The 26,867-nt window shown below is 36.3% G+C and overlaps 3 protein-coding genes across 5 annotated transcripts in view; 2 read left to right on the top strand and 1 right to left on the bottom strand.

Moving 5' to 3' along the window:
• Positions 1–3,192, top strand: part of hnf1bb (HNF1 homeobox Bb) — a 9,632-nt gene extending 6,440 nt beyond the window's left edge. The window contains exons 7-9 of one of the 2 annotated variants that reach the window (XM_067376217.1): positions 942–1,091; positions 1,166–1,281; positions 1,604–3,192. In XM_067376217.1, the coding sequence (XP_067232318.1) occupies positions 942–1,091; positions 1,166–1,281; positions 1,604–1,624 (287 nt within the window). In that variant the 3' untranslated portion in view covers positions 1,625–3,192. The remainder of the gene's footprint in view (positions 1–941; positions 1,092–1,165; positions 1,282–1,603) is intronic. The other variant, XM_067376218.1, reaches the window with a different exon arrangement.
• Positions 1,157–21,570, bottom strand: tlr22 (toll-like receptor 22). Of its 2 annotated transcripts, XR_010893607.1 has the most exons (4): positions 21,468–21,570; positions 13,812–13,895; positions 1,635–1,751; positions 1,157–1,296 (listed from the first exon to the last, which is right to left on the bottom strand). XR_010893607.1 is itself a non-coding variant. In XM_067376215.1 (3 exons), the coding sequence occupies exons 1-3, from the start codon at positions 15,231–15,233 to the stop codon at positions 10,347–10,349; spliced, it is 3,117 nt and encodes a 1,038-aa protein (XP_067232316.1). In that variant the 5' UTR covers positions 15,234–15,562; the 3' UTR covers positions 10,056–10,346. The 2 variants fall into 2 exon arrangements, 1 of the variants encoding a protein (XP_067232316.1); XM_067376215.1 differs by lacking the exons at positions 1,157–1,296; positions 1,635–1,751; positions 21,468–21,570 and adding exons at positions 10,056–13,271; positions 15,126–15,562.
• Positions 16,235–26,582, top strand: ddx52 (DEAD (Asp-Glu-Ala-Asp) box polypeptide 52). The gene is made up of 15 exons (XM_067376216.1): positions 16,235–16,451; positions 16,809–17,034; positions 17,123–17,253; positions 19,151–19,336; positions 19,429–19,572; positions 19,692–19,803; positions 20,806–20,878; positions 21,026–21,229; positions 21,488–21,578; positions 21,741–21,863; positions 24,325–24,475; positions 24,560–24,635; positions 24,759–24,830; positions 25,058–25,156; positions 25,318–26,582. The coding sequence occupies exons 1-15, from the start codon at positions 16,365–16,367 to the stop codon at positions 25,382–25,384; spliced, it is 1,842 nt and encodes a 613-aa protein (XP_067232317.1). The 5' UTR covers positions 16,235–16,364; the 3' UTR covers positions 25,385–26,582.
• The last annotated feature ends 285 nt before the right edge of the window (positions 26,583–26,867 follow it).

Below are 26,867 nucleotides of genomic sequence, written 5' to 3' on the forward strand. Positions count from 1 at the left end.
GAAAATAATACAGTGACTATATTTCAGGTATTTCTTGATGGCATAATGGTGCCTGTATATTTTTTTTTTCCACTGTATAATTACATTATTGGGGGGGGAACAATTCAAACCGGCCATAAAAGTGAACAGTAATAGTAAATACATAATAGTATTTTATATTACATTATTTATATATATATATATATATATATATATATATATAATGTATAATGTAATATAAAATGGATGAAAGGTGGTATTTGGCCTGAAAAGTTTAAGAACCACTAATGTACTTTTTTCTTATTAGTTATCAAATGGAATTTCAAAAATAATTCAAACAGGTTCTCCAAACACTCCCCCCTCCTTCTATTGTTCAGCAAACAGATAGCCACACCCCCAAACTCACATCATTGGCTGAGACTGTTGCCGTGCAGTAATGGTCGAGATTCTAAAACAGAGCAATGTTTTGATAGCAGGAGCAACAGTCTGATTAAGTTTCAGATATAGTTAGATCTTATAAACACGTTTATAGCTAGCTACTGAGAAATGAGCCGTGAAGGAGGGGGGTTGTTCTTACGCATGCGCTCATTTCAAAAACTCAGTAACAGTCTTTGGATTCTCAGTCGACGAAAAGAATCACCTTTAAAAAGGTTTATATATCAGCCAAAGGAAGTTTTTATTTAAATCTAGTGTTTTGCACATGTTGCTATGATGGGTAGGTTTAGGAGTAGGGGTTGGGTTAGGTGATAGAAAATATCCTTGACCTGATGTAAAATCAATGGAAGTCTGTGTGTGTGTGTGTGTGTGTGTGTGTGTGTGTGTGTGTGTGTGTGTGTGTGTGTGTGTGTGTGTGTGTGTGCCCACAAGGATTACTATTATTTAAATCCTTTTCATTTTCAAATCTTTTAGAACAATTTGACCAATAAGTTATGGCTTTGACACGGTTTTTCATGTTTTGCCAGGTCTGGCATCTCCTCAGTCTCAGAGCGTGCCAGTCATCAACAGCGTGTCTGGACTCACTACCCTGCAGCCCATGCAGTTCCCACAGAACACCAGCCTGACGCAGCTGACCACAGCTCACCTCTCCCAGCAGCCCTTCACACAGTCGCACAGTAATTACCAGTGCCTATTAATGCAGAACATATTGTGATGTGCAAAAAACTCACATTTCACCTGTCTTTTTCAGTGTACTCTCCCAAACAAGAAGCTGCCCAGTTTTCCCATCCATCTCGATATACGACCATGGACACCAGCACCATCACACACCTGGGCTCCAGCAAGCAGGTCAAACTTCAGTTTCTGGTACTTTTTATCCACCTTATTTGAAACATAAGAGCGAGTGCAGCCATTTGTAACTTGAATGTGTGAGGATTTTTTTTTTTTTTTTACTTTTTATCGTATACATAAACACTGGTTTGTTTATTATTTTTCTAGCTATTTACTTATGTTGGCTAATGAATCTGAAGTCTCGCACATACACATAAAATAGCTTACTTCCGCATTGCAAAATAAGGTGGATACATTTTTTATAAAGTGGTCAATGTCGTTATTTCTCTCTCTGTACATAAACTGTGCATATATTGTGGTCATGATGGATAATCAATACTCTCTGTCGTCACTGCAGTGTCCATTGCAGGCCTGGTGAACAAACGCACCGAAGCGAGAACTTCCTTGGCAGCTTAGCAACAGCAGTCCGTGACCTCTGCGTTTCTCAGTTATGTTGGTAACCTGTCAGCATGGAGAAACAATAGGAGCAGCACTGCCTCTGGATTCTGCAAAAAAATGAAGAATAATTATTGATATATTACAGCTTTAAGCCATAATGGATGACAGAACAAACTGGCGAGAACTTGCTAAGACGATTGAATACTGAGCCGAAGCTTTCACACCCATCGGTTTTAGGTGATGAAACCTTCAATGATACTGTACATACGATTTAATGAGGAAACATGGTTTGTTATGAAACACAAGGTCAACTTTTCAGGCAAAGCAACAACGACAACAACAAAAATAGTCAGTCGATCACAGATGAGATTTTGTTTTCCACACGCATGTTTGAGATTTGAAATGTATCCCGAATTCTGAAAGAAAATCATCACATTATTGTGTAAATTCACATTTTTCACAACATCAAAGTGGTCTTTCCATTTCAATGCATGGGCTTGCACATAAAAGAGATCCCAAAAGATGCTACAAATATAATTGCTTCTCAGGGATTGATTTCACACTACTCCATTGTAGCTAATATTATGAGAATGTGTATAACTGCCTAAAGGCTTTTTTATATAAGTTTTTGAATCACCTCAATCATATTTATATTTGTTTAAATCGATGAATAATACATTTTTTGAAGAATACCTCCTGGCTTTAGTGCTCATTTTTATTAGGTTAAGACAATGATGACGTGTTTATTTCTTTGAGAAAGAATTTGCAATAGCAGAAAGTAAGGCCACACTTTGCATAGAAAATATGTCCACACACACTAATGGAAACTCAGAGGTGTGAAGGAGGGGTGGAGAAAGAGATGGGCAATAAAAGGGTGTGTATTTGTTTTCCATGCCCCATTAGGTCTATTTCCCTTGTTGTCTCACTGGTCAAAGGGCATTCAAGTATCATCTGAGTTCACTTTTAGGAAGTGAACAGGTGAAGCCATTTCCTTTCCTCTTCTCACATGACTTCTCTAGCATGTGATTACAGATTGTTTTTTGTTTTGTTTTTTTTCCATGGAAACTAAACTACTTAACACAGCACCCTGGGGATTCATTTCTTAATGAAGCAAGTGCATGACTGCAAAAGGTTTCAGTGTCTTTGACAGTGAAGAAAACAAGTACTGATTTATTACTGAAACTGCCAGTGGTTCTGAAAGTCCAGTTCAGGTTCAGAAAAGAAATAATAGGAAAATATGCAAAAAAATGAAATTTATTTATTTTGTATAGTATTATACAGTATTGGGTCGCTCCTTGTGCAAAGTGAAGATAAAGAAATGTTAATTGAGCAGTAAATCATTCGAAAGGATCATGTGACACTGAAGACTGGAGTAATGATACTGAAAATTCAGCTTTGCACTTAATTAAAAATTATTTAATTTAAAATATGTTAGAATAGAAAACAGTTACTTTAAATTGTAAAAATATTTCACAATATTACTGTTTTTATTGTATTTTTGATCAAATAAATTAAGCCTTGGTGAGCATATATACACTCTAAAAATTGCTGGGTTAAAAACAACCCAAGTTGGGTTGAAAATGGACAAACCCAGTGATTGGGTTGTTTTAACCCAGCAGTTGGGTTAAATGTTTGCCCAACCCTCTTGGGTAGTTTTATTTAACCCAACTATTGTTTGAAAATGACTATATGGCTGACTTAAAATGAATCTAAAATTAAATTAAAATGTTCATTTATTAAACATATTAATAAATGTTAATTTTCAAGATATTTTGGGTTCATTTTAAGTAAGGAATACTGTAATTTTTAAACAATAGTTGTTAAGTAAAACTACCCAGCAGGTTGGGCAAACATTTAACCCAACTGCTGGGTTAAAACAACCCAATCACTGGGTTTGTCCATTTTCAACCCAACTTGGGTTGTTTTTAACCCAGCAATTTTTAGAGTGTGTATATATATATATATATATATATATATATATATACACACACACACACACACAACAATCAGGCATAACATTATGACCACCTTAATAATAATTGTGTTGGTCCCCTTTGCTGCCAAAACAGCCCTGACCCGTTGAGGCATGGACTCCACTAGACCCCTGAATGTGTGCTTTGGTATCTGCAACAAGATGTTAGTCCTGTAAGTTGCGAGGTGGAGCCTCCATGGATTGGACTTGTTTGTTCAGCACATCCCACAGATGCTCGATTGGATTGAGATCTGGGGAATTTGGAGGCCAAATCAACACCTCAAACTCATTGTTGTGCTCCTCAAACCATTCCTGAACCATTTTTGCTTTGTGGCAGGGCGCATTATCCTGCTGAAAGAGGCCACAGCTACCAGTGAACACCGTTTCCAGGAAAGGCTATACATGGTCTGCAACAATGCTTAAGTAGGTGGTATGTGTCAAAGTAATATCCACATGGATGGCAGGACCCAAGGTTTTCCAGCAGAACATTGCCCAAAGCATCACACTGCATCCACCGGCTTGCCTTCTTCCCATAGTGCATCCTGGTGCCATGTGTTCCCCGGGTAAGCGACGCACACGCAGCCGGCCATCCACGTGATGTAAAAGAAAACGTGATTCATCAAACCAGGTCACTTTCTTCCATTTCTCCATGGTCCAGTTCTGATGCTCACGTGTCACTGTTGGCGCTTTCGGTGGTTGACAGGGGTCAGCATGGGCGCCCTGACTGATCTGCAGCTATGCAGCTCCATACACAACAAACTGATGCTCTGTGTATTCTGAGACCTTTCCATCAGAACCAGCATTAACTTCTTGAGCAATTCAAGCTACAGTAGCTCGTCTGTTGGATCGGACCACACGGGGCAGCCTTCGCTCCCCACGTGCCTCATTGAGCCTTGGCCACCCATGACCCTGTCGTCGGTTCACCACTGTTCCTTCCTTGGACCATTTTTGATAGATACTAACCACTGCAGACCGGACTACCCCACAAGATCTACAGTTTTGGAGACCCAGTCGTCTAGCCATCACAATTTGGCCCTTGTCAAACTCGCTCAAATCCATATGCTTGCCCATTTTTCCTGCTTCGAACACATCAACTTTGAGGACAAAATGTTCACCTGCTGCCTAACATTGTGTCTACACCAGACGTGACCGTTGTCGCTTACGTCGCAACAGCTAGGGTGAATTCAGGTTTATTGGGACAAAAAGTGTCCCAATCAACCTGAATTCACCCAAAAGCATTTGTCCTTCATGTCAGAACATCATAAAAAGATTGAGGCAACAATTTACTGTGGGAGATTTGTCGCTCGTGTCGTGCCGCATCCACTGTAGACAACATCACTGATTATAATGGATTCTATTGTCTTTTGTCACGTCGCATTGTACCTCTTGCGTCTGGTGTAGACACGGTGTAATATAAGTGTTAATATAACACTGACAGGTGCCGTGATGAAGAGATAAGCAGTGTTATTCACTTCACCTGTCAGTGGTTATAATGTTATGCCTGATCAGTGTGTGTGTGTGTGTATAATTTGTTATATATATATATAACAAAACTTCTATAAAACTCTGCAGTACTAGGCCGCTTATCAAATACTACAATTTTTCCTTTTTTAAATTAAACTTTTCAGTAAAAATTGTAATGCTTCCAATTTATCATCAATGAAAATGATTTAAAAAAAAATAAAAATGCAAATGCATTTTCACTAGTGGTTTCAGACTTTTGAACTACACTAAGTACCAGATTTCAAATCTACAAATATATGACTGTAAATGTTTAGATAAATGTTGAGACTGTGATGTTCTGAAGTGCTCATGTTCTGGCTCTTTCAATGAACAATAGTTCCTTCGTTAGAAATAGAACACTAATTGCAACAACACGCATATTATTGGTAAGAAGTTTATTAAAAAACTAAGGTTCTGGGCTAGTCAACAGTATTGTAATTGTAACACATTAGCGATTAGCATAATAGCTTCCCCTGTAAAGTCCAGAGGACACATGCTGGGACATGGACAATAGAAGACAATGTGGAGGCGTGGAGCAATGAATGTATAGACATCCTTCAGAACATGTCAGCTTCTGCTGGACACTCACTGGGTTCAAAGGTCAGAAAGACAGGAGACAGAAAAGCTGACTTTACTCCTGTAACCCTCTGTTCTCTTCCCACACTGCTATAACTTGTGTTTAAGGAATGTTAAACAAGTTGCTTTATCAACAGATTACCACAGAAAATGTTGTTTTAATCATTCATCAGTTTGAAAGAAAAAACAGTAACCCAGCTAACAAAAATGTTCTTAGAATGTTTTGCTAACATTCCCATTAAAGGATTAGTTCACTTTCAAATGAAAATTTCCTGATAATTTACTCACCCCCATGTCATCCAAGATATTCATGTCTTTCTTTCATCAGTCGAAAAGAAATGAAGGTTTTTGATGAACACATTCCAGGATTATTCTCCTTATAATGGACTTCAAGGTCAAAATTACAGTTTCATTGAAGCTTTAAAGCGTTCTACGTGAGAGAATGACGTGGATATCTTGGATGACATGGGGGTGAGTAAATTATCAGGAAATTTTCATTTGAAAGTGAACTAATCCTTTAAGTTATGAAAACGTTATTTCTGAATGATTTTTAAATGTTGAAAACGTCCAGTTTTTTTAATGTATCAAGACATTTTTTTTTTTTTTTTTTACATAATGTTAGTGAAAGTTATAGGAATGTTCCCTGTTAGCTGGGAATGCATTTACATGTGGCAAGACAATCTGGATGGTTTAAAGGCATACGTCTACTTATTTGTGTTTTTGATGACAAACTTGTGGTTTCTGCGGTTTAAAATGTATTTTATTTGAGCTGCAAGGTTTCAGTGGTGTTTTATATGGTAGATTTCTGGTAATGCATAACTAACATAACTCTTGTGAGAGTATTTTTCTCTAAACAGACAATTTTTTGTATTTTTGCTTGCATCATGCAAAAGTTATAGACTTTACCTGCTTTCCATGGACATCACAGAGGGTCTTATATGATGTTGGCTTGATGAAATTAGAGAAAGGGCCATTATCCCTTGATCACTTCCACCCCCGTGTCCAGCTAACAGGGGGTCCAGTGTGTGGGCCAAACATCAGCCCACAGTGACCCCATACTGAGATCTTCTTGTGCTGACTAAGGATATTGCTGAGTCATAAAATGTTTTAAGATAAGGTCTATATTATGGTATTTATTTAAAATACAAAAAAATATGCAAATTATATATACACTCTGTTCAAAAGTTGGGGGTTTGTGAACTTTTTTTTAAAGGATTTTTTTTTATTCAGTAAGGATGAATTAAATTAATCAAAAGTGACAGTAAAGCTTTTACATTGTTACAAAAGATTTCGATGAAAGACAAATGCTATTCTCTTGAATTTTATATTCATCAAAGAATCGTGAAAAAAAAAAAATCGAATTTTCCACAAAAGTATTAAGCAGCACAACTGTTTTCAACATTTATAATAATAAGAAATGTTTCTTGAGCAGCAAATCTGTATTAGAATGATTTCTAAAGGATCACGTGACACTGAAGACTGGAGCTGAAAATTCAGCTTTGCCATCATAGGAATAAATTATATTTTAAAATATATTTACACAGAATATTTTATTCACAATATTACTTTTCTACTGTATTTTTGATCAAATAAATGTACCCTTGGTGAGCATAAGGGACTTAAAAAAAAAATCTTTTGAACAGTTGCATGCAGTGATAGTACAATGCTCATTTCACCAAGCAAATAGTGCTGAATTTCGTGAGTAAAATAGTGTTGTAGGCAAGACCAAGACCAATGTGTGTTGAGACCAAGACAAGACCAAGATTTTGAGGGGTCAAAACCGAGTCAAGACCAAAACCAGACCAGCACTCCTTAAATTCACAAAGATTCAGAGAAAAGAGACATGACTTGAAATGAGAAATTACTTGTTTTTAATCAATAAATATAATTAGAATAAGACACTATATAACTGTTAAAAATCAAATGAAATAATTTACAACAAAATTCATCTTTGCACAGCAGTTCAATTAAAAATGCATAAATAACATTGAGAATAATGTTTAAAAAAAATGATTGAATGTTTGTATAAAAGCATGAATGCAATCATGCTCAAATTTGTAAATACAGCTCTCTTGCTGTTGTGATATTGATTATTATATTACGATATAATACAAAAATCCAGATCTCATACAAGTATTTTTTGCAACAATATTTTTTGTGAGCATTTGTATTAATTTTGGTGACATTTTTGACACAATCAATCATTACTTTCTAAATCAAATTAGAAATGTTACTGATTACATCTGAAGCAGCAAGTTTTACATCCAATCACATCAATTACTTTAATAAATAAATCAGACGATGCACTGGCAGTTTAGTAATAATATCCCAGCAGTTGTGGTCTTGACCGGTCTTGAAACAAAATCCAGAGTCCTCTTAGACAAGACCAAGACCTTTAAGAAATGGTCTTAAAGGTGCCCTAGATTGTTTTTTTACAAGATGTAATATAAGTCCTAGGTGTCCCCTGAATGTGTCTGTGAAGTTTCAGCTCAAAATACCCCATAGATTTTTGTTTAAATTATTTTTTTTTAACTGCCTATTTTGGAGCATCATTCACTATGCACTGATTTTTTCAGCACGGCCCCTTTAAGAGATGCGCTTCCTCTGCCACACGAGCTCTCGACTATATTACAGCGCATTTACAAAGTTCACACAGCTAATATAACCCTCAAATGGATCTTTACAAGATGTTCGTCATGCATACTGAATGCATGCTTCGAATTATGTGAGTAAAGTATTTATTTAGATGGTTACGTTTGATTCTGTGTGAGTTTGAGGCTGTGATCCGTGGCTAACGGCTAATGCTACACTGTTGGAGTGATTTATAAAGAATGAAGTTGTGTTTATGAATTATACAGACTGCAAGTGTTTAAAAATGAAAATAGCGACGGCTCTTGTCTCCGTGAATACAGTAAGAAACGATGGTAACTTTAACCACATTTAACAATACATTAGCAACATGCTAACGAATCATTTAGAAAGACAATTTACAAATATCGCTAAAAATATCATGATATCATGGATCATGTCAGTTATTATTGCTCCATCTGCCATTTTTCGCTGTTGTTCTTGCTTGCTTACCTTGTCTGTGCACAGATCCAGACGTTAATACTGCCTTTCCTTGTCTAATGCGTTGAATGGGCTGGCATTATGCAAATATTGGGGTCATACATATTAATGATCCCGACTGTATGTCTTTTCCATGTACTGAACTCTTGTTATTCAACTATGCCGAGGTAAATTCAAATTCTGATTCTAGGGCACCTTTAAAAGGTTAGTTCACCCAAAAATGAAAATTATGTCATTTATTACTCACCCTCATGTCGTTCTACACCCATAAGACCTTCATTCATCTTCAGAACACAAATTAAGATATTTTTTGATAAAATCTGATGTCTCAGTGAGGCCTGCATTGCCAGCATTAACACTTTCAGATGCTGTTTTCAGATTTAAAACAGTTCATGTGAGTACAGTGGTTCAACCTTAATATTATAAAGAGACGAGAATACTTTTTGTGTGCCAAAAAACAAAATAACGACTTTTCAACAATATGTAGTGATGGGTGATTTCAAAACACTGCTTCATGAAGCTTTGAAGCTTTACAAATCTTTTGTTTTGAATCAGTGGTTCGGATCGCATATCAAAAAGCCAAGGTCACTTGAACTATTGAAATTTTGAAACACTTATAACGTAACGAAGCCTCGTTTACTGAAATCATGTGACTTTGGTGCTCCGAACCACTGATTCGAAACAAAAGCAGAGAAATCGGCCATCACTAGATATTGTTGAAAAGTCGTTTTTTATTTTATTTTATTTTTTGGCACACAAAACATATTCTCGTCGCTTCAAAATATTAAAGTTGAAACACTGTAGTCTCATTGACTGTTTTTAGTACCTTTCTGGGCATCTGAAAGTGTTAAAGGGTTAGTTCACCCAAAAATGTGTGATGGCCGATTTCAAAACACTGCTTCAGGAAGCATCGGAGCATAATGAATCAGCGAGTCGAATCAGCGGTTCGGAGCGCCGAAGTCACGTGATTTCAGCAGTTTGGCGGTTTGACACACGATCCGAATCATGATTCGATACGCTGATTCATAATGCTCGGAAGCTTCCTGAAGCAGTGTTTTGAAATCGGCCATCACTAAATAAGTCGTTATTTTGTGTTTTTTTGGCGCACCACAAATATTCTTGTCGCTTTATAATATTAATATTGAACCACTGTACTCACATGAACTGATTTAAATATGTTTTTAGTACCTTTATGGATCTTGAGAGAGGAAATGTCATTGCTGGCTATGCAGGCCTCACTGAGCCATCGGATTTCAACTAAAATAGCTTAATTTGTGTTCCGAAGATTAATAAAGGTCTTACGGGTGTAGAATGACATGAGGGTGAGTAATAAATGACATTATTTTCATTTTTGGGTAAACTAGACCGGTCCTGAGTACTATAACACTAGATTAAAATGCATAATAATCTACTAAAGTCTACTTTACATATAATGGATGCATTTGCACTTAAAAGAATTACAACAAAATTTAAATATGACACAGTGCAATACTAGAGAATTCGTACCACAGTTTTCTCAAACCATAGTTTTCTCAAAGGTGATAGTGTTCTGTGCAATATTGTTATAATACCCTCACAGAATTTAACTATCTAGGTTATGACCCTCTTTGGTCTCTAAAGCCATTTTTAGCTTTTGCCAAAAGATCTTAGTATCTTCTCCAGGTTTGGGCCAGCGGAGGTAAGTTCGTTTCTTCACCAGCTTCCGCATCCTGTGGTGCGGAGAGAGCTGATGTGTGGGAATATCCTCCAGGAACACCAGGATCAGCACATCCTTCTGCTCAGCAAAGAGTCTATAGCTCGCCACCTGAACCTCACTTGAACACCAGTTGCTCTTCAGGTAGTTCCTAGTGATCAGGCAGATGGTTTTGCGGCTGCTGTATATGCCATCAATGATGTTGTCTATTATTGGCCTTCCTGGTTCAAAGTCTCGATGGTGCAGGCACAATCTCCAGCCTTGTTCTCCTTCTAATTTGGGAATGAGTTCCTCCATTACCCAAGGCTCGTCTTCGTTGTTGTAGGAAATGAAGGCGTCGTACTGGATCGTTGAAACGGTCTGCTTCTTCTTGCTGTCATAAAGGAAGGCTAAGAAGAGGTAGTATGCATAAATCACCTGATAGCACAGAAAATGCCAGACAAATGACAAGAGGAGAGTGAGAGTGACCACAATACTGCTGCAAAGAAAGCAGATGAAGTCAATGTTCAAGGTGCAGGATTCGATATTGAAAGCTGTCAAGCTCATGCCTCGTAAGGAACGAGGATAGCTACACGTGTACCTGTTAAAATAAAACACCTGAGTAGAATTAGTTTTCATGGCCCATTCAATGAAGAACTCGTTGTGACAGTCGCAAGTGAAGGTGTTTTTCTGCAAGTCGAGGACTTCTAGTCGAGGCAGTGACTGAATCAGAGTTTTGTTGATCATGTCGATCTCATTGCCTGGGGCTTTTAAGGTCGAGAGTCTGGAGAGATTTGCATTCAACAGGAAATTTAGTGAGCGAAGCTGCGTTCTTGAAAGAATGAGTTTGGTTAGCCCCGAAATGGGGTGGAAGAGCTCAGCCGGAATCGAGTTGTCTTCAGACAGTGCGTTCTTGGAGAGATCCAAGAACCAGAGCTGGGGGCTGAACTTGAATGTATCAGGATTTAAATGACCGAGATTTGTGTTTCCAACATAAAACATTTCCATGGAGGATAAACCTTGAAGCAGATTTGAGGGTATTTTGTCGATTCCACGGCGTTGACTGTGAAGGGTCAATACCCTGAGTTGATTCAGATCCTTAAAAGGAGGGTGTTTCAATTTATTATCTGCAAATGAAATGCTGTTGGCGTACAAATCCAGATTTTGGAGGTTGGGCATGCCTGAGAACACATCCGGGTATCTGGTTAATGTTTTAGCTGTTATTTTGTTTGATGACAGAAACAGAGAAGTCAAATTCTTCAGTCCTTCGAAAGCTTGGGCTTCGATCTCTGAAATCTGATTGTCATTTAAGGTCAAACTGTTTAACTGTGACAAATTTCTAAAAGTGTATTTCTCTATTTTGCTTAGCTTATTATAATTCATTTGCAGATCCTTCAGAGAATGTGGCCCATTGCTGAAAGCATCGTCGATCCTTAACAGATCATTAGTGCCAAGCTTTAGGACTTCAAGACTCTTGAGGTCCTTGAACAAACAGGATCTAATGAGAGAGATTTTGTTACCATACAAGTACAGAGTTTTCACCTGTGTTAAATTGGCAAAGTCATCACAGGTGAGCTTGTTGATGCTGTTTCTACTGAGATCTATGAACTCAAGCGTGGAAAGAGTTTGAAAGGAGTTTGTTATTTGAGTCAGTTTATTGATTTGCAGAAGCAGTTTTTTTAGTTGAGTGAAACCTCTGAACATACTCTGTGATAACTTGGATATTTCATTCTGTCCTAAATCTAATTCTGCCAGGTCAGAACAGGGATCAAACATGTTGTCGGTGAGGTGTTTTATTTTGTTAGCATTTAGCCGTACAACTCTTAGCACTGGAGAGCATGCGCTCAGCAGTAGGTCGGTCTTGTTAAGCTCAACGTTTCCATTAAACCTGATTTTATTCAATGAATTCTTGAAGCTCGGAAGCACATTTGCAACACTCTGGGGTGACATATTAACATCCATGAAGTATAATGTTTGCACGGAGGAGAAGTATGTCTTTTCTGTAACATTCCACGTCATGCTTCCATTTTGACCACAATAAGATAAATCAAGGTGATTGAGAGATGGAAATATATTGTCAGTGAGCTGAAATGTTGCCAAAGGGTTGTTGGAAAAATCAAGCTTTTTTAATGACAAGGGCTTTGTTGACATCTCACATGAGTTGAAGATTTCAAAATTGTTGCTTCCGATGTAGAGTTCCTCCAAAAGTGGTGATGCAAGAACCTGCTTGACTTTGTCTATGTAATGGAGGTGGTTTTTTGTTAGGTTTAACACCTTTAAATTCTGAAGCGTGCTGAAAGCTGACTCTTCAATGTCTTTGATATTATTGTCATCCAGACGTAGCACCAGCAGGTTGCTTAGGCCGTGTAGCATCCCGCTTGAGACCGCTTTCAGTCTGTTGCTGGCCAGATTTAGATAGGTCAATTTGGAAAGATCGTCAAGTGCACCCTCTTGAATTTGTGAGATCCTATTGTTGGATATGTTCAAGTCCTGTAAGTTTGACAAATGCCTAAAGTCTCCAATCTGGATCTGCGCAAAAGCATTGAAGGAAATATCTAAAATCTTGGTATTTCTGGGTATCCACCATGGAATCCTGAAAAAGCCCATTCTGTAGCAAAGCACTTTCAGTTGGATATCTCTAAGGGGAGTACTGATTGTGCAGTTCTTTAAGGAAAATGCACTACATGGAGAAATGAAACCAAAGAGGATGATATATAATGTGATTTGTTGTAGTTTTCCCATGGTTTTTCTTGATTCTTTTTTCATGTCAAACAGAAGATCCATTGGATTTGCCTTGATTTTTTTGTTTTGTTTTGGTGTTTGGCTTTGAATTTCCTACAAAAGAATTTTTTTTTTTTTTTCAAAATTACTTAATTTTAAAATAAAAATGACAAATAATACATTAAGAAATAATACACTGTAGAAAAAAAATAAGTCAACTGTTGCATAGATAATTATGAGAAATTACACTGAAGTGATTCAGTAAATAAACCTCAATATATCAAATTATACATATCAAAAGGTTGATGTTTTCATATGGTAACTGTAATAATAGAGAAACACATCCTGCAATACTTCATTCCATTAGCATGAGCACAAGCAAAAGAATAATTATGTTTCCTGCAGTTTTACTACAAAAAGTGGCTAAAAAGCTACAGTTCTTTATCAAAAACATGCCAATGATAAATATATAGCCACGTGAAACATAATGAATTTAGCACAATTATTATTATCTATAAAATGAATGCATTCATTCATTTATTCATTCATATGAACATGAATAGAACAGAATAGAATAGAAATCTTACATTATGCTTCCAACTATAGTTGCTGATATACAGAAATAAAACATTTTATTCACTCACGAATGTTTACCTCTTCTTTAAGTTCTTGTCTGCTAAAACCCTGCAAACAACTGGCTGTTCTTGTGTTATGTTGTATAGCAGGAAGTGAAGTAGTCTGAGGGAGGGAAAAAAGCAGAAGTAAAACCTGTATATACATTGTAAACCTGTAGCTTCACACGACACCTGTGGCATTTGGACCTAACCTGCTCAAATAAGTGTATTATCATTTCATCATGTTCAGGTTTGTGAGCTTCGGTGTTGTCTTAATGGACACTTCAAAGCCAGCATTGTCATGTGATTGCTCTGCTGTCATTCTGTATATTAAAAAATAAGGTTTAGTTCTCTTATGGACAATGAGCTACACAGACAGACTGTTGTCAGTAAGATTACTTCTCAATCAATCATATGAGAAGTTGTTCCCTCTACTCTATTTCCTCCAGTCATAGGAAGAGATTTATTTTAGTTAATGATTTATTGTTTTGGAATGTAGTGTTTAAACTCTCTCTGGCTCACACTGTTTCACTCTCTTCTTGACTATCATTACAATAAAATAGTCTTTTGGTATTACAACATAGCCTACCTTTTGTTTTGGTGCTTGGCAACGTATGTACCACTTACAGAATGTGACTCAGCAATATTAAATTAGCATAAATTTAGGCTATTCTGTAGGAAAGAGGATCTCCAAAGAGAATAAAATAACAAAATCACATGTTCATTGCTTCAAAAAATGATAACTTCAGAAGAATTGTCCAAAAAATAAATAAAATGCAGACATTTGTATTATACGGTTAATGTTGTCTTTTTACTATACGTATTCAACATAGGCTATTGTCAATTTGTTTATTATTATTTGTAAGTTTTTATACATAAATGTGACCCGCTCTGGCGAAAACGTTCTATTTTAAGATATGGGCCGATAATGTGGAAAAACAATAATAATAAAAAAAAAGAAATCGATTTTTTTTAAAGCTAATTTCAAAGAACAGACTTTCAAAAATACTCCCAAAGTTTCGTAGTCCAGATAATTGAGTAGCTAAAGGTATTTAAATGGATATTAAATTTGACATGGTTTTACTAAATTCGCTGGAAATGAACTTCTCAACTCCTCTCGTCACATTTTTTTAATTATTATTATTATTATTTTTAATTTCCTCTCGTCACTTATGAGCATTTCCCAGTATCCCCTGAAACGTCACTATCTCTGCTCTACAAATATGGTGTTGTTACACGTTCTATAGAACCAATCAAAAAGCTTAGAAATGTAAACACCCTGAAAATGAATCCAAAATCAACATAATATATTGCGGTGATCACAAGATATTACTCATGTAATGATTTAACATACTTGGCTAAAAACATGTCTCTCATCTTTCCTGGATGCAGTGTGTATCCAATGTTCCCGGACCCATCCATGTTCGTTTTCCGACGTGGAATAACACATAATAGATATCATTTTAAAGCTGAGAATCTCATCTTTTTAATGCATCTAACCTTTTTGGAAAAACACCTAACGAGTGCTGAGAAGCACCTCTAAACCGGAGTTTACCGCCCGTTGGTGCCACCTGGCTGCGGAAAAAAATGAACAACAATTTTTCAAACTATTCTTTATGCTATCACCACGAAATTTGAACCAGATGCAGCTCACATATAGGAGAGCATCACCAAAAAATAATTTTTTTAGCGATCTTGTTGTGTTCCTGAGTTATTACATGTCAAATAAAAAAAAGAAAAAATATTTTTTTTTTAAATTATATATATATTTTGTCTTTTATCAGCTGTTTCTCAGCAAGAAAATGTCCAGATGTAATGTAATTTATTTTTTCTTAAAATTTAAAATGTTTTCTATCAAATGATACCTTTTGACTCTCCTTGCTAGTGTTTTGGAGTTATGAGTCTTTACTTTTGTGTGTGTTGCTCAGAAAAATAAATAAAAATAAAAATAAAAAAAGACTTAAAGGTCTTAAAGGGTTAATTCAAATAAATACTTTAAAATAATTTGAGCTTCAGCCTGGTTTAATAGCATTTATATATATATAAATGTCTTTGGTCCAATTAAGCTGTAAAATAAATAGTTTATCCCTTTAAATGCAATGGATTTTGAAAGATATCAACAAAAAAACGGGCAAAAAACTTTAAAAGTGATTTTCTCAGGTTTTCAATTGGAAAAAAGAGGGCAGACGACCATAATTAAAATTGGTATATCTTTAAAACCATTCAAGGTATGACTGACTAGGACATCATTTTAAAGCTTATTGTCTCATCTTTCCATCGATATCAAAATCTCAATTTTGAAATTTGGGTCACTGTGACTCATTTTGCTGGATGTATAATTCTTAAATTTATTTATTGGTTGGTTGATAATGATTCCTATTACACTGACATTTATTATCAATGTAAAATAAATGTCGGAGAAAAAGAGGCAGGAATTTATAGGAGATTTACAAGAAAAAAAAACATGGATGTATAAAAAAGGAAACAGCGCTCTCTTGTGATCGACAAAAGAAACAAAAAAGGCGCAATAGTTAAACACAGAGAGCGTGTTACTTAAAAGCGAGATCGATTGGTCAGGTCTTACACTGTATCAATGGACGCCTTTGACTTGTTTAAAAAGCTTGGGTCTGGAGCAAAGTTTGATCTCAAAAGGTTTTCTAAAGATGCAGAGAGATTTAAGGTAGGTTTTGATGCAAAGTACATAATAAAGTTAACGTATTCTGGGCTGTTGTTTTATAAGACGGAAGAAATACGTCAATTTCAATGTGAAATGCTGCCACATGGCTAACATGTGTTTCCATTTCCCATTGAATGTTTTTGATAATGCTAGTGCTAATCCTAGTGAACCAAATAAAGCGAATATAGTGTCTTAACAAGTAGTAAGATAAAAAAAAAATGGACATTTTCCATATTTTAAACATTTTTCTTTACTGCGTTGCGCAGCTATAGAAACAGGAATGCTAGTTGGTGTAATTCTGTACTAAATAAACACATGCTCATTTGAGCACTTTAAATTCTTGTGTAACTCTCCTCTCAGGTAGTGAAATCTCAGAACAAGGACAGCTCACAACAGCTGTCTGGAATCAGGTTTTTTGGCACAGACACACAAGAGAAAACGTCTCCAGAGTCCAGACTGAGTGAAGATGATGGTGAAGAAGGGAGTGATGAAGAGCAGGCCTCTGGGAAACGGAAACGGACTGAAGTGGATGAGCCAGTGAAAGCAGCACGGAAGAAAAAGAAAGGAGATAAGAGAAAATCCGAAGGCAAGTCATCTTTCTGTCTCTAAAGATTCCTAGAAATTCAGTGTTTATGGTTTTCAAACAGTTCTTCCTTTCTACTTTTGTGAAACAGACACAGAACCTGAAAAGAGCGAGGGAGAAGGGATCCAATGGATGTCATCGCAAGACATGGTGAAAGACCTCAAGAAGAAGTCCAAAGACAAGCTCTCTTTGAAAACACTAAAGCAGCTTCATCATGAGAAGGTACAAAGTGTTTATATTGCTTTTTACATTACACATTTAATTTTTCTGTGGTCAGCTACAATTGAATATTTTTGTATAATAGGGCTGATTAAAGGATTAGTTGACTTTGAAATGAAAATTATCCCAAGCTTTACTCATCCTCAAGCCATCCTAGGTGTATATGACTTTCCTCTTTCTGATGAACACAATCAGAGATATTTTAATAAATATCCTGATACATCTGAGCTTTATAATTGCAGTAAACAGGGGTCATGAGTATGAGCTGAAGAAAGTGTTTCCATCCATCATAAACATGATGTACTTCACATGGCTCCAGGGGGTTTATAATAAAGCCGATGCATTTGTGTAAAAAGATATCCATGTTTAGTTATGATGTAAAATATCTAGCTTCTGCCAGACTGCTTCCTTAAGAAGAAAGTCATAAACACCTAGGATGGCTTAAGCATGAGTAAGGCATTTCAAAGTCAACTTATCTTTTACTAATAATTTTCATATTATGGACCATATTAAAATCGATTCTCTTTTGTCTAAATAAATAAACACTGAAATCATTTTTAAATGCTACAAGTGAATTTAGACATCACAACACTATAATGTACAGTATTAAAAATGGATATTTATTTTGAAATTTGCATTTAACAGTGTTTTTAAATTATGTAGCGTTATTATATAAAATCAGTGCTTTCCACACACTTTACTTGGGCGGGCTGCCCACGTATAATAACGGCCGCCCAAGTATATTTGGTGACACATTTTTGCTTTTATTATTTTTATCATCTTATACTTTTATATCCACGCAAGATAATTAAACCATCCGCGATCGAATTACTAGTAGTTTCATACCTGCTCGTTATGTGTGCGTCAGAACTGTTTTCACAAAGAGCGCTGCATGTTGCAAAGTCACAAGGGGGCGCTGTTGCGAGTTCTACAAGCTCGCGCAACAGTGCTTCAGTCTGCTTCAAAGTGATTCTCAATCAATGAAAAGCGCAGATTTATGCCAAGCGATTGCTAATGAACTCAAGTTGATGAGTTATTACAATGTGTACTTCATGGCGTTTATATAAAATGTTTTAGATGATTGTAAGAATCTGAAGGATCAGCCTGCAATAGTACAGACATTTCAAAATAAGAGTCCCGGTGTATTTCGGGCTTGTTTATAATTAAAAGTCACACGCTAAGTTTTTTCTTTTTCTTTTGGGCATTATTGGTATTTTGGTTACACAATAAATTGTATTTAATTTGATTTCCATTTTAATTCATAGTAAATTATTGTAGTCTCCCCCACAGGAAGAAAAGACTAAGAACATTATTTGACACATAATATTCATTATATAAATTTTACTAGTAAAATCTGTGTCCCATTCACTGAGAGAGACACTATATGACAGCAAGGAGAACATAGGAAAAGGTGAACCATTTAAATGCTGTCATTTCGCATAATTTACAATGCATAATAATGCATAATATTAGTATGTAATATGCTATGTAATTAAAATTAATTTCAATAAATAAAAATACTTTTAAAAATCACACATTATTTGTTTGTCACATGTAGTAGACGATTTTTTGTGCCGTGGATAATAGGACGATTTTTTTGCCCGGCTACCACCACAAGTATATTTCAAACCTGTGGGAAGCACTGTAAAATATATATTTTTGGAAAGATTAAGTATAATTTTGTAAAGAGCAGGATAATGGGCATCACAATTACAAAAACAAGAAGTCTCTTTATATATATATATAATAAAACATCTCTTAATTATAATTTTAATTGTAATATTGACTTTTTTTTTTTTTTGCAAATAGAGAATGTGTCCCATAGGATCTATTCCACTCATTTGATCATGTGATCACATTTTAAAAGGCATTATTGTTTTAAACTGGGTGTGTGTTTTAGGTGAATCAGATACGGCACCAAAACCGGATTAACGTGCATGGGACAGACATTCCAGATCCTGTTTCCTCTTTTGAGGAGCTGCAGAAGGAGTATGATCTGGACCCACGAGTCATTCAAAACATCAAGGCAGCGGGTTTCCAAACCCCAACACCCATTCAGATGCAGGCCATTCCTCTCATGATGCATGTATGTCATGTATCTGATGAAAATTAAACAAATGTGTTTGTATTCCTGATTCTAAATTTAGTATTTTGATTCCATTGATCCATTTGTTTTAGAAAAGGGAGATCCTGGCATGTGCTCCTACAGGCTCCGGTAAGACTATGGCCTTCTGTCTGCCCCTGCTGGCCCACCTTCGCCAGCCCCTCAACAAGGGTTTCAGAGCCCTCATCATCTCCCCCACCAGAGAGCTCGCCACTCAGGTAAACGTTCAGCCCCTTAAGTTGAAAATTGCTGTAGACCACATCAAAAAATCTACGTGTTACTGACTGTTTAAAAATATTGACTGACGTACTGACTTTTTTTTTTTTTTAATCTCTAGACTCACAGAGAGTTGCTCAAGCTGTCAGAAGGAGTGGGCTTCAGAGTTCACATGATCAACAAAGGAGTTAATGCTGTGAAAAAATATGGGCCCAAGTCAGCAAAGAAATTTGGTATGGTTTGGCACAAAGGCTCTATGAACTGTTCTATATTTTTGGTATATTTCTATTATGACAACTCTCGGAAGAGTTTAGTATGGTATTGGATATGACAATGTTAGGTGTGTAACGGTGCGCGTATTTGTACCGAACATTTTCAGCATGGGTCTTTCGGATCGGTATGCATTTGTACCAAACAAATACAGTGTTGTTTTAATGACTGCATGACATCATATACCGCATCTAATAATTGCAAGAAGCTTTGTTTTTAGTTTTTTTTTTTTTTTTTACTTTCAATAAGAAAAGCTTCACTTTCAAATCCTTTTCATTTTATCAGGAATTTCAAACAATAAATGCTGTTTTGATGCTCTTTGATGTGGCATGACGGATCACTGTGTAGGCGCCTCAGTTCAAACGGCAGCAGAGTGCGAGTGAATATCTCATGTTTTCGCTCAATCAGTGGTTTCAACCACTGAAAGACATCAATAAAACGGCTTGTAAAGAATATAGCATTACATTTACCTCAGGCAAGTCATTCAGTGTCCACAGCTTGTTCATTTGCTAGAGAAATGAACTCAGGAAGAGCATTTCTCTAAATATTTGCTCTGTATTAGCCTACAGATTATATTATATTTTATATATGTTATATTTTACTTAACCTGTTATTGATGTAATTATTTAATCGGTTTAAATAAATCTGCCGTGAAAACAAGTTATGAAAGCCACTGTGTAAATTATATTTTAGCATTGAATTAGAGTAGAAACAATGTTTTAGAATTAGTTTAGTGCAATTTACATGTTTGCATAGATTTTAATTTTTTTTTATTTGAGTGTTTATTGTCTATGTAAAAATAAATAGCAATTAAATTTAATAGATGGGCTTGTTAATTGTAGCTTTTAATATTATAGTAATGTGCAAGTAATAGCGGTCCCTGTATAGTTTACAATAGCTGAGGGGTTTTTATTTACCCTTAATTTTCCTAATCCTTATTTTTTTATCCTTTTTTTCCCCCCCAGATATATTGGTGACAACTCCTAACAGATTGATATATTTATTAAAACAAGATCCTCCTGCTATCAACTTAAGTGGGTGAGTGATTTGCAAAAGCTCTGTAGTTTAGTTTAAGAAGAAAACATTTTTATATAGGTATAATGTGTGTAGATTCAAGTTCATCATCCTACACAGGAAATCAGTAGATTTCTCTAGCATGAATGTGTGTGTGTTTGCTGTCTGTAGTGTGGAGTGGCTGGTGGTGGATGAGTCTGACAAACTCTTTGAGGATGGTAAGACGGGTTTCAGAGAGCAGCTTGCCACCATCTTCTTGGCCTGCTCTTCTCCCAAAATCCGCCGGGTTCTCTTCAGTGCAACCTTTGCCACAGATGTGGAGCAATGGTGCAAACTGAACCTAGACAGCCTCGTGTCTGTCAACATTGGACCCAGGTAGCGAAACACTCCTTTCTTGTCTTTTTCTTTGAGTTAGGAGCTTAAGTTTTTATGCTTATTTTGTAGTAAACATAACTATTTTGGTTGGAAACTTGTAAAGACAGCACTAGGACACTTATAAAAAAACACCAATAAAATGTAAATTTTTACAATAAATTAAAAAGTAATATGATAAAATTGTTAACAACATGTTGAAATAAAACTCTGCTCTAGTATGGTTGAATAAGACACATACCTGACTATCTCCATTCACAGAAACTCTGCAGTTGAGACTGTGGAGCAGCAGTTGCTGTTTGTGGGTTCAGAAAATGGAAAGCTACTTGCCATGAGAAACCTTATAAAGCAGGTCAGTGATGTTCTCACTTCAGTTATTTGGTTGAGCAAATGTCAGGTCTTACCTCATAGCCAAATAAAAGAAAGCTCCTGAATTTCATCAGTCAGGCGCATCATAAGGAGAAGTTAGTTTTTAGCACTATAATCGTCATAACCTCACATACTTTCCTTTCAGGGATTTTTGCCACCAGTGTTGGTCTTTGTTCAGTCTATTGACCGTGCCCGAGAGCTCTTCCACGAGCTGGTGTACGAGGGAATAAACGTGGACGTGATCCATGCGGATCGTACACAACAGCAGGTGATTAAAGGGAACCACATTTCTATTAAAGTCAATAAGCATTAATTAAAATATAAAAATATTAATATCCATCCTTCCATCCATGCATCCATCCATCCTCAGCGCTGTAATTTTTCCACATTTTATGTTACAGCCTTATTCCGAAAGGGATTAAATTCAGTATTTTCCTCAATTCTACAAACAATACCCCATAATGACAAATGTTAAAGTTTGTTTGAAATCTTTGCAAATTTATTGAAGATAAAAAATGAAAACAAAAAATCAAAAGTATTCACAGCCTTTGCCATGACACTCAGGTGCATCGTGTTTCCAATGATCATCCTTGAGATGTTTCTACAACTTGAATTGAGTCTACCTGTGGTAAGTTCAGTTGATTGGGCGTGATTTGAAAAGGCACACGCATGTCTATAAGGTCCCTCAGTTAACAGAGCATGTCAGAGCACAAACCAAGGCATGAAGTACAAGAAATTGTCTGTAGACCTCAGAGACAGAATTGTATCGAGGCACAGATCTGGGGAAGGGTACAGAAAAAATTCTGCAGCACTTAAGGTCCCATTGAGCACACTGGCCTCCATCATCCATAAATGGAAGAAGTTTGGAACCACCAGGACACTTCCTAGAGCGGGCTGCCCAGCCAAAATTAGTGAGCGATCGGGGGAGAAGGGCCTTAGTCAGGGAGGTCGCCAAGAACCAGATGGTTACTCTGACAGAGCTCCAGCATTTCTCTGTAGGGAGAGGAGAACCATCTCTGCAGCACTCCAACAATCAGGCCTGTATGGTAGAGTCTCCAATGGAAACTGCTACTCCTCAGTTAAAGGCACATGACAGCCTGCCATGAGAAACAAAATTCTCTGGTCTGATGAAACAAAGATTAAACTCTTTGGCCTGAATAGCAAGCGTCATGTCTAGAGGAAACCAGGCACCACTCATCACCTGGCCAATACCAACCCTACAGTGAAGCATGGTAGTGGCAGCATCATGCTGTGGGGATGTTTTTCATTGGCTGGAACTGGAAGACTAGTCCGGATTGAGGGAAAGATGAATACAGCAATGTACAGAGACATCCTTGATGAAAACCTCCTCCAGAGTGCTCTGGACCTCAGACTGGGACAAAGGTTTATATTCCAACAGGACAATGACCCTAAGCACACATCCAAGATAACAAACGAGTGGCTACGGGAAAACTCTGTGAATGTCCTTGAGTGGCTCAGCCAGAGCCCAGACTTGGACTTGAACATTTCTGGACAGATCTGAAAATGGCTGTGCACCGACGCTCCCCATCCAACCTGATGGAGCTGGAGAGGTCCTGCAAAGGCATCATACTCAAAAAGACTTATTGTAATTTGCTTCAACAAAGTATTGGGCAAAGGCTGTGAATCCTTTATAAAAAAAAATTGAGAAAATCACATGTACATTTTTAACTTCTTTCACGTTGCCATTATAGGGTATTGTTTGTAGATAATGAATTTAATCCCTTTTGGAATATGGCTGAAACATAACAAAATGTGGGAAAAGGGAAGCGGAATACTTCCGGATGCGCACATATCCATCTGTCTATCAATCAGTTGTAATATTGGCCAAACAATTATGAATAATAATAATATTTGGCTACTTTATGATTTAAATTCTACAGCCACTGTAATTTCTTGAAGAAAATGTTATCATTAAAACATGCAAACTCAGAGCGAGAGTTTAATCTTAAGTTCTAATTGCAATGAACAACAATTTGCATATTTAGAAATGCATGTATTCTCCTGTGTTGATGATGTAGGTTTATAAATGATTTGCGTTACAAATCTGGGTAAATGGTGCGTGTTGCATTCCCAGATGATTGTTATAAGCAACCCAAAGTAACAGCATATTCAGAGATGGAGTTTAATTAAGTTTCCCCTGAGATGCGCTCCTTTCTTGTAAATAAGTGAGCAAAACATAACTATAAAACACAAAGTGTGTCTGACTTGATATGCGTTTCCAAATGTGCTTTATTGAAAACCCAAATGCCAGTACATCCTAAGTCCCACTGAACTCTCTTGGTAACAACAGAACTTGCGACCATAGTTCGCTTTGGGAAACGCACCTCTGAGATGCTAGAAGAAATGCATAACGTGCATGCATTGTGCTTCACTCTGAAACCTGCAGCACATATATTTATTTAATTGAATTGCAGCATTTGTAATTTCACAATAGCTCTATGCTATATTATGATTTTTAAATTTTGAATTGGTTTTAATATAATTGTGCTGCTTGCCTTATAATGCGGTCTCATGGTTCATGGATTCTACTCTGTAGAATGTGGCACTTTATTAATGTTCATGTTAACTTATGTTAATAAATGAAACCATATTGTACCTTTTTATTGTTACCTATTTGTTACCTGTTAGTGTATTAATTTATGCCCATTCATATGATATAACAAAATATAATTTCTCTTTCACTTGTCTTTCCTTGTGTCCTTCATTAGAGGGACAATGTTGTGAGCAGTTTCCGTTCGGGAAAGATCTGGGTGTTGATCTGCACTGCTCTGCTGGCTCGTGGAATCGACTTCAAGGGCGTCAACCTGGTGATCAACTACGACTTTCCTACCTCTGCTGTTGAGTACATCCACCGGATCGGTTAGTCTGTTAGCTGAGGAGAGAATATGATTTCATGTTGTGTAACTTTATTATACTAAGCTTGGTGCTTTGTTTCCCCAATAGGGCGAACTGGAAGAGCAGGACACAAAGGAAAGGCAATAACTTTCTTCACAGAGGATGACAAACCTCTTCTTCGAAGGTAATAACAGGACCGTACAACTAGTTATTATAAGGTTAAATCATCATTTGAGATTTCAGGGGCATCTGTTTTCTTGTGGAAAATGCTTGCATGAACTTCTGCTTTTTTTTTTAAATGGATCAGCATTGCTACTGTCATAAAGAGGGCTGGATGTCCTGTCCCTGACTACATGATTGGGTTCGAGAAAATCCAACGGTAGGGTTATGCTGTTATGTTATAGGCATGTGTTTTTCCTCAATTCCACATGTTTTTTTTTAAATACCATATTATACCACTGTCAAGAGTCTGTCTACTCTCAGTTCTTTATTCATTACTGTGGTTTGGAGATAAAGCATGTCTAGCATGTTTAGATTCTTAAAATGCTTTATAGGCACTATTGCCATCAAATGTCACAATAAGACCTCCCATTTTTCTCCCCACAGCAAATTGAAACGTCAGCTTGCGAAACATCCACCCAGACGGTCAACTATTCGCACAACGCCTCGCTTTCTCTTTGAAAAAAAGCTCGGCAAGGGAAAAAGGTTTGTTTGGGATCCCAGAACGGGAGCAGAATCACATTATTTCTGACTTTTTATTTAATAATTTTAATAAAATGTATTTGTTACCAAATTTAATTGACTTAATTATAATGGCGGTTTTTGATCTTAGTCAAACTTCACATGCTTTCCCTGTTGATTTTCAGGAAAAAAAGAAAAGCTGCAGCAAAAGAGGCAAAAGGTGAAGCGACAGAAGTAATTTCTAACAGCTGATGTGGCATACCGTACAGACTGCTCATTTTTTTTCTATTCACCTTATTGTCTTTAATAAAATGAATGTTTTACCAGTGTTTGTGTGTGAAGGTCTTAGTGTTGTGACAACCTACATATGGAACAGAGCTTATTGAAACTTGTAGCGCTCTTCCAATATACAGCACATAAAACATTTCCACCAAGTACTGGTAGAGGGTCTATTCAGAATGATTTGATTTTAACAGATGGGACAGGCTTTCGAAAACAGGTCAAACTCATAATGTCTAACTCTGGTTTACATAATGACACATTTTTAAACTAAAACCATATTGTATCTGATGAATAGATACAAGGAATAAATACTTTGATTGTTGCGATCCTATCGGACTTATGATGGCAACCTGATTCGTAACAAAGCACTGTTCGCCAGAGGAGAACTGGCCCCCTGACTAAGCCTGGTTTCTCCCAAGGTTTTTTTTTTTTCTCCATTTTAACTCCTGTTTGCCACTTGTTGTCACCTGTTGGAGTTTGGGTTCCTTGCCACTGTTGCCTTTGGCTTGCTTAGTTGGGGACACTTGACAAATTGATAATCAACAGTGCTTTGATCTGCCTGCATTGAAACTATTCTTTAAGAGGCAAAATTATGTACCAGTTATCACTGTAATCTACACTGTAAAAAGCGCTATATAAATAAAGGTTAAAAAAAAAAGGCTTCATTAACTGGTGACAAAATTTTGTAATTTATTGTTATAATCATTTTATTACTATATTTCCCCCTTTTTTATTTCTTAAAAATATATTACATGACATTTTAAATGAACTAAAAAAAAAAAAAAATGATGGAAAAAAAAACTTTTTTTCAATATTCATGAGAATTATGAGATTTGTAAGAACATATTATCTGAGAATTACCAGTATCAGCATTGATATCAATGGATTTAATTAAGTTCCTTTGACTGCTCAAAAAATTTGGGTTGCATAAAAAAAACTGCAATAAAATGTATTTCATAGGGAAAGTCCCTACTTTTGAGTGTGTAGCAAGAATGTATGCCAGTATTGTGACATTGTTGTCTTAAAATTTTGTCTTGAAACCACATGCCCTGTTGTTACATACTATTGCATTTTACATGCAAGCGTTATTGCTAAATGTATTATGTTATAAATTAAAAATATTACAAAGCCAAAAATGCTTTGTTAACGACTCAACAGCTCTTCTTTGGGCGGAAGCAGTTTCGCTTCAGTGTGGGACTGTTTGAAAGGCATAAATTTTCAGGAAAGTAACAGTCAAGCAATCATAGACAGGAAACAATTCTTTAGTGGCTCCTCTTTATTTTCTAAAGAAGTTAGAAAAGCATTTTGACACCTTTGTATTAAATGTTTCTAATGTAAGACAATACAATAATTTCAGTTTCAGCCTCTGCTTGAAATGTGATGTTCAAATGTTTAAAATGGGTATAACTGAAATAATTATAATGTAATAAACCTACAATTAATCATTTATTTG

Source organism: Chanodichthys erythropterus, chromosome 22, assembly GCF_024489055.1.
Source record: "Chanodichthys erythropterus isolate Z2021 chromosome 22, ASM2448905v1, whole genome shotgun sequence".
NCBI lineage: Eukaryota > Metazoa > Chordata > Actinopteri > Cypriniformes > Xenocyprididae > Chanodichthys > Chanodichthys erythropterus.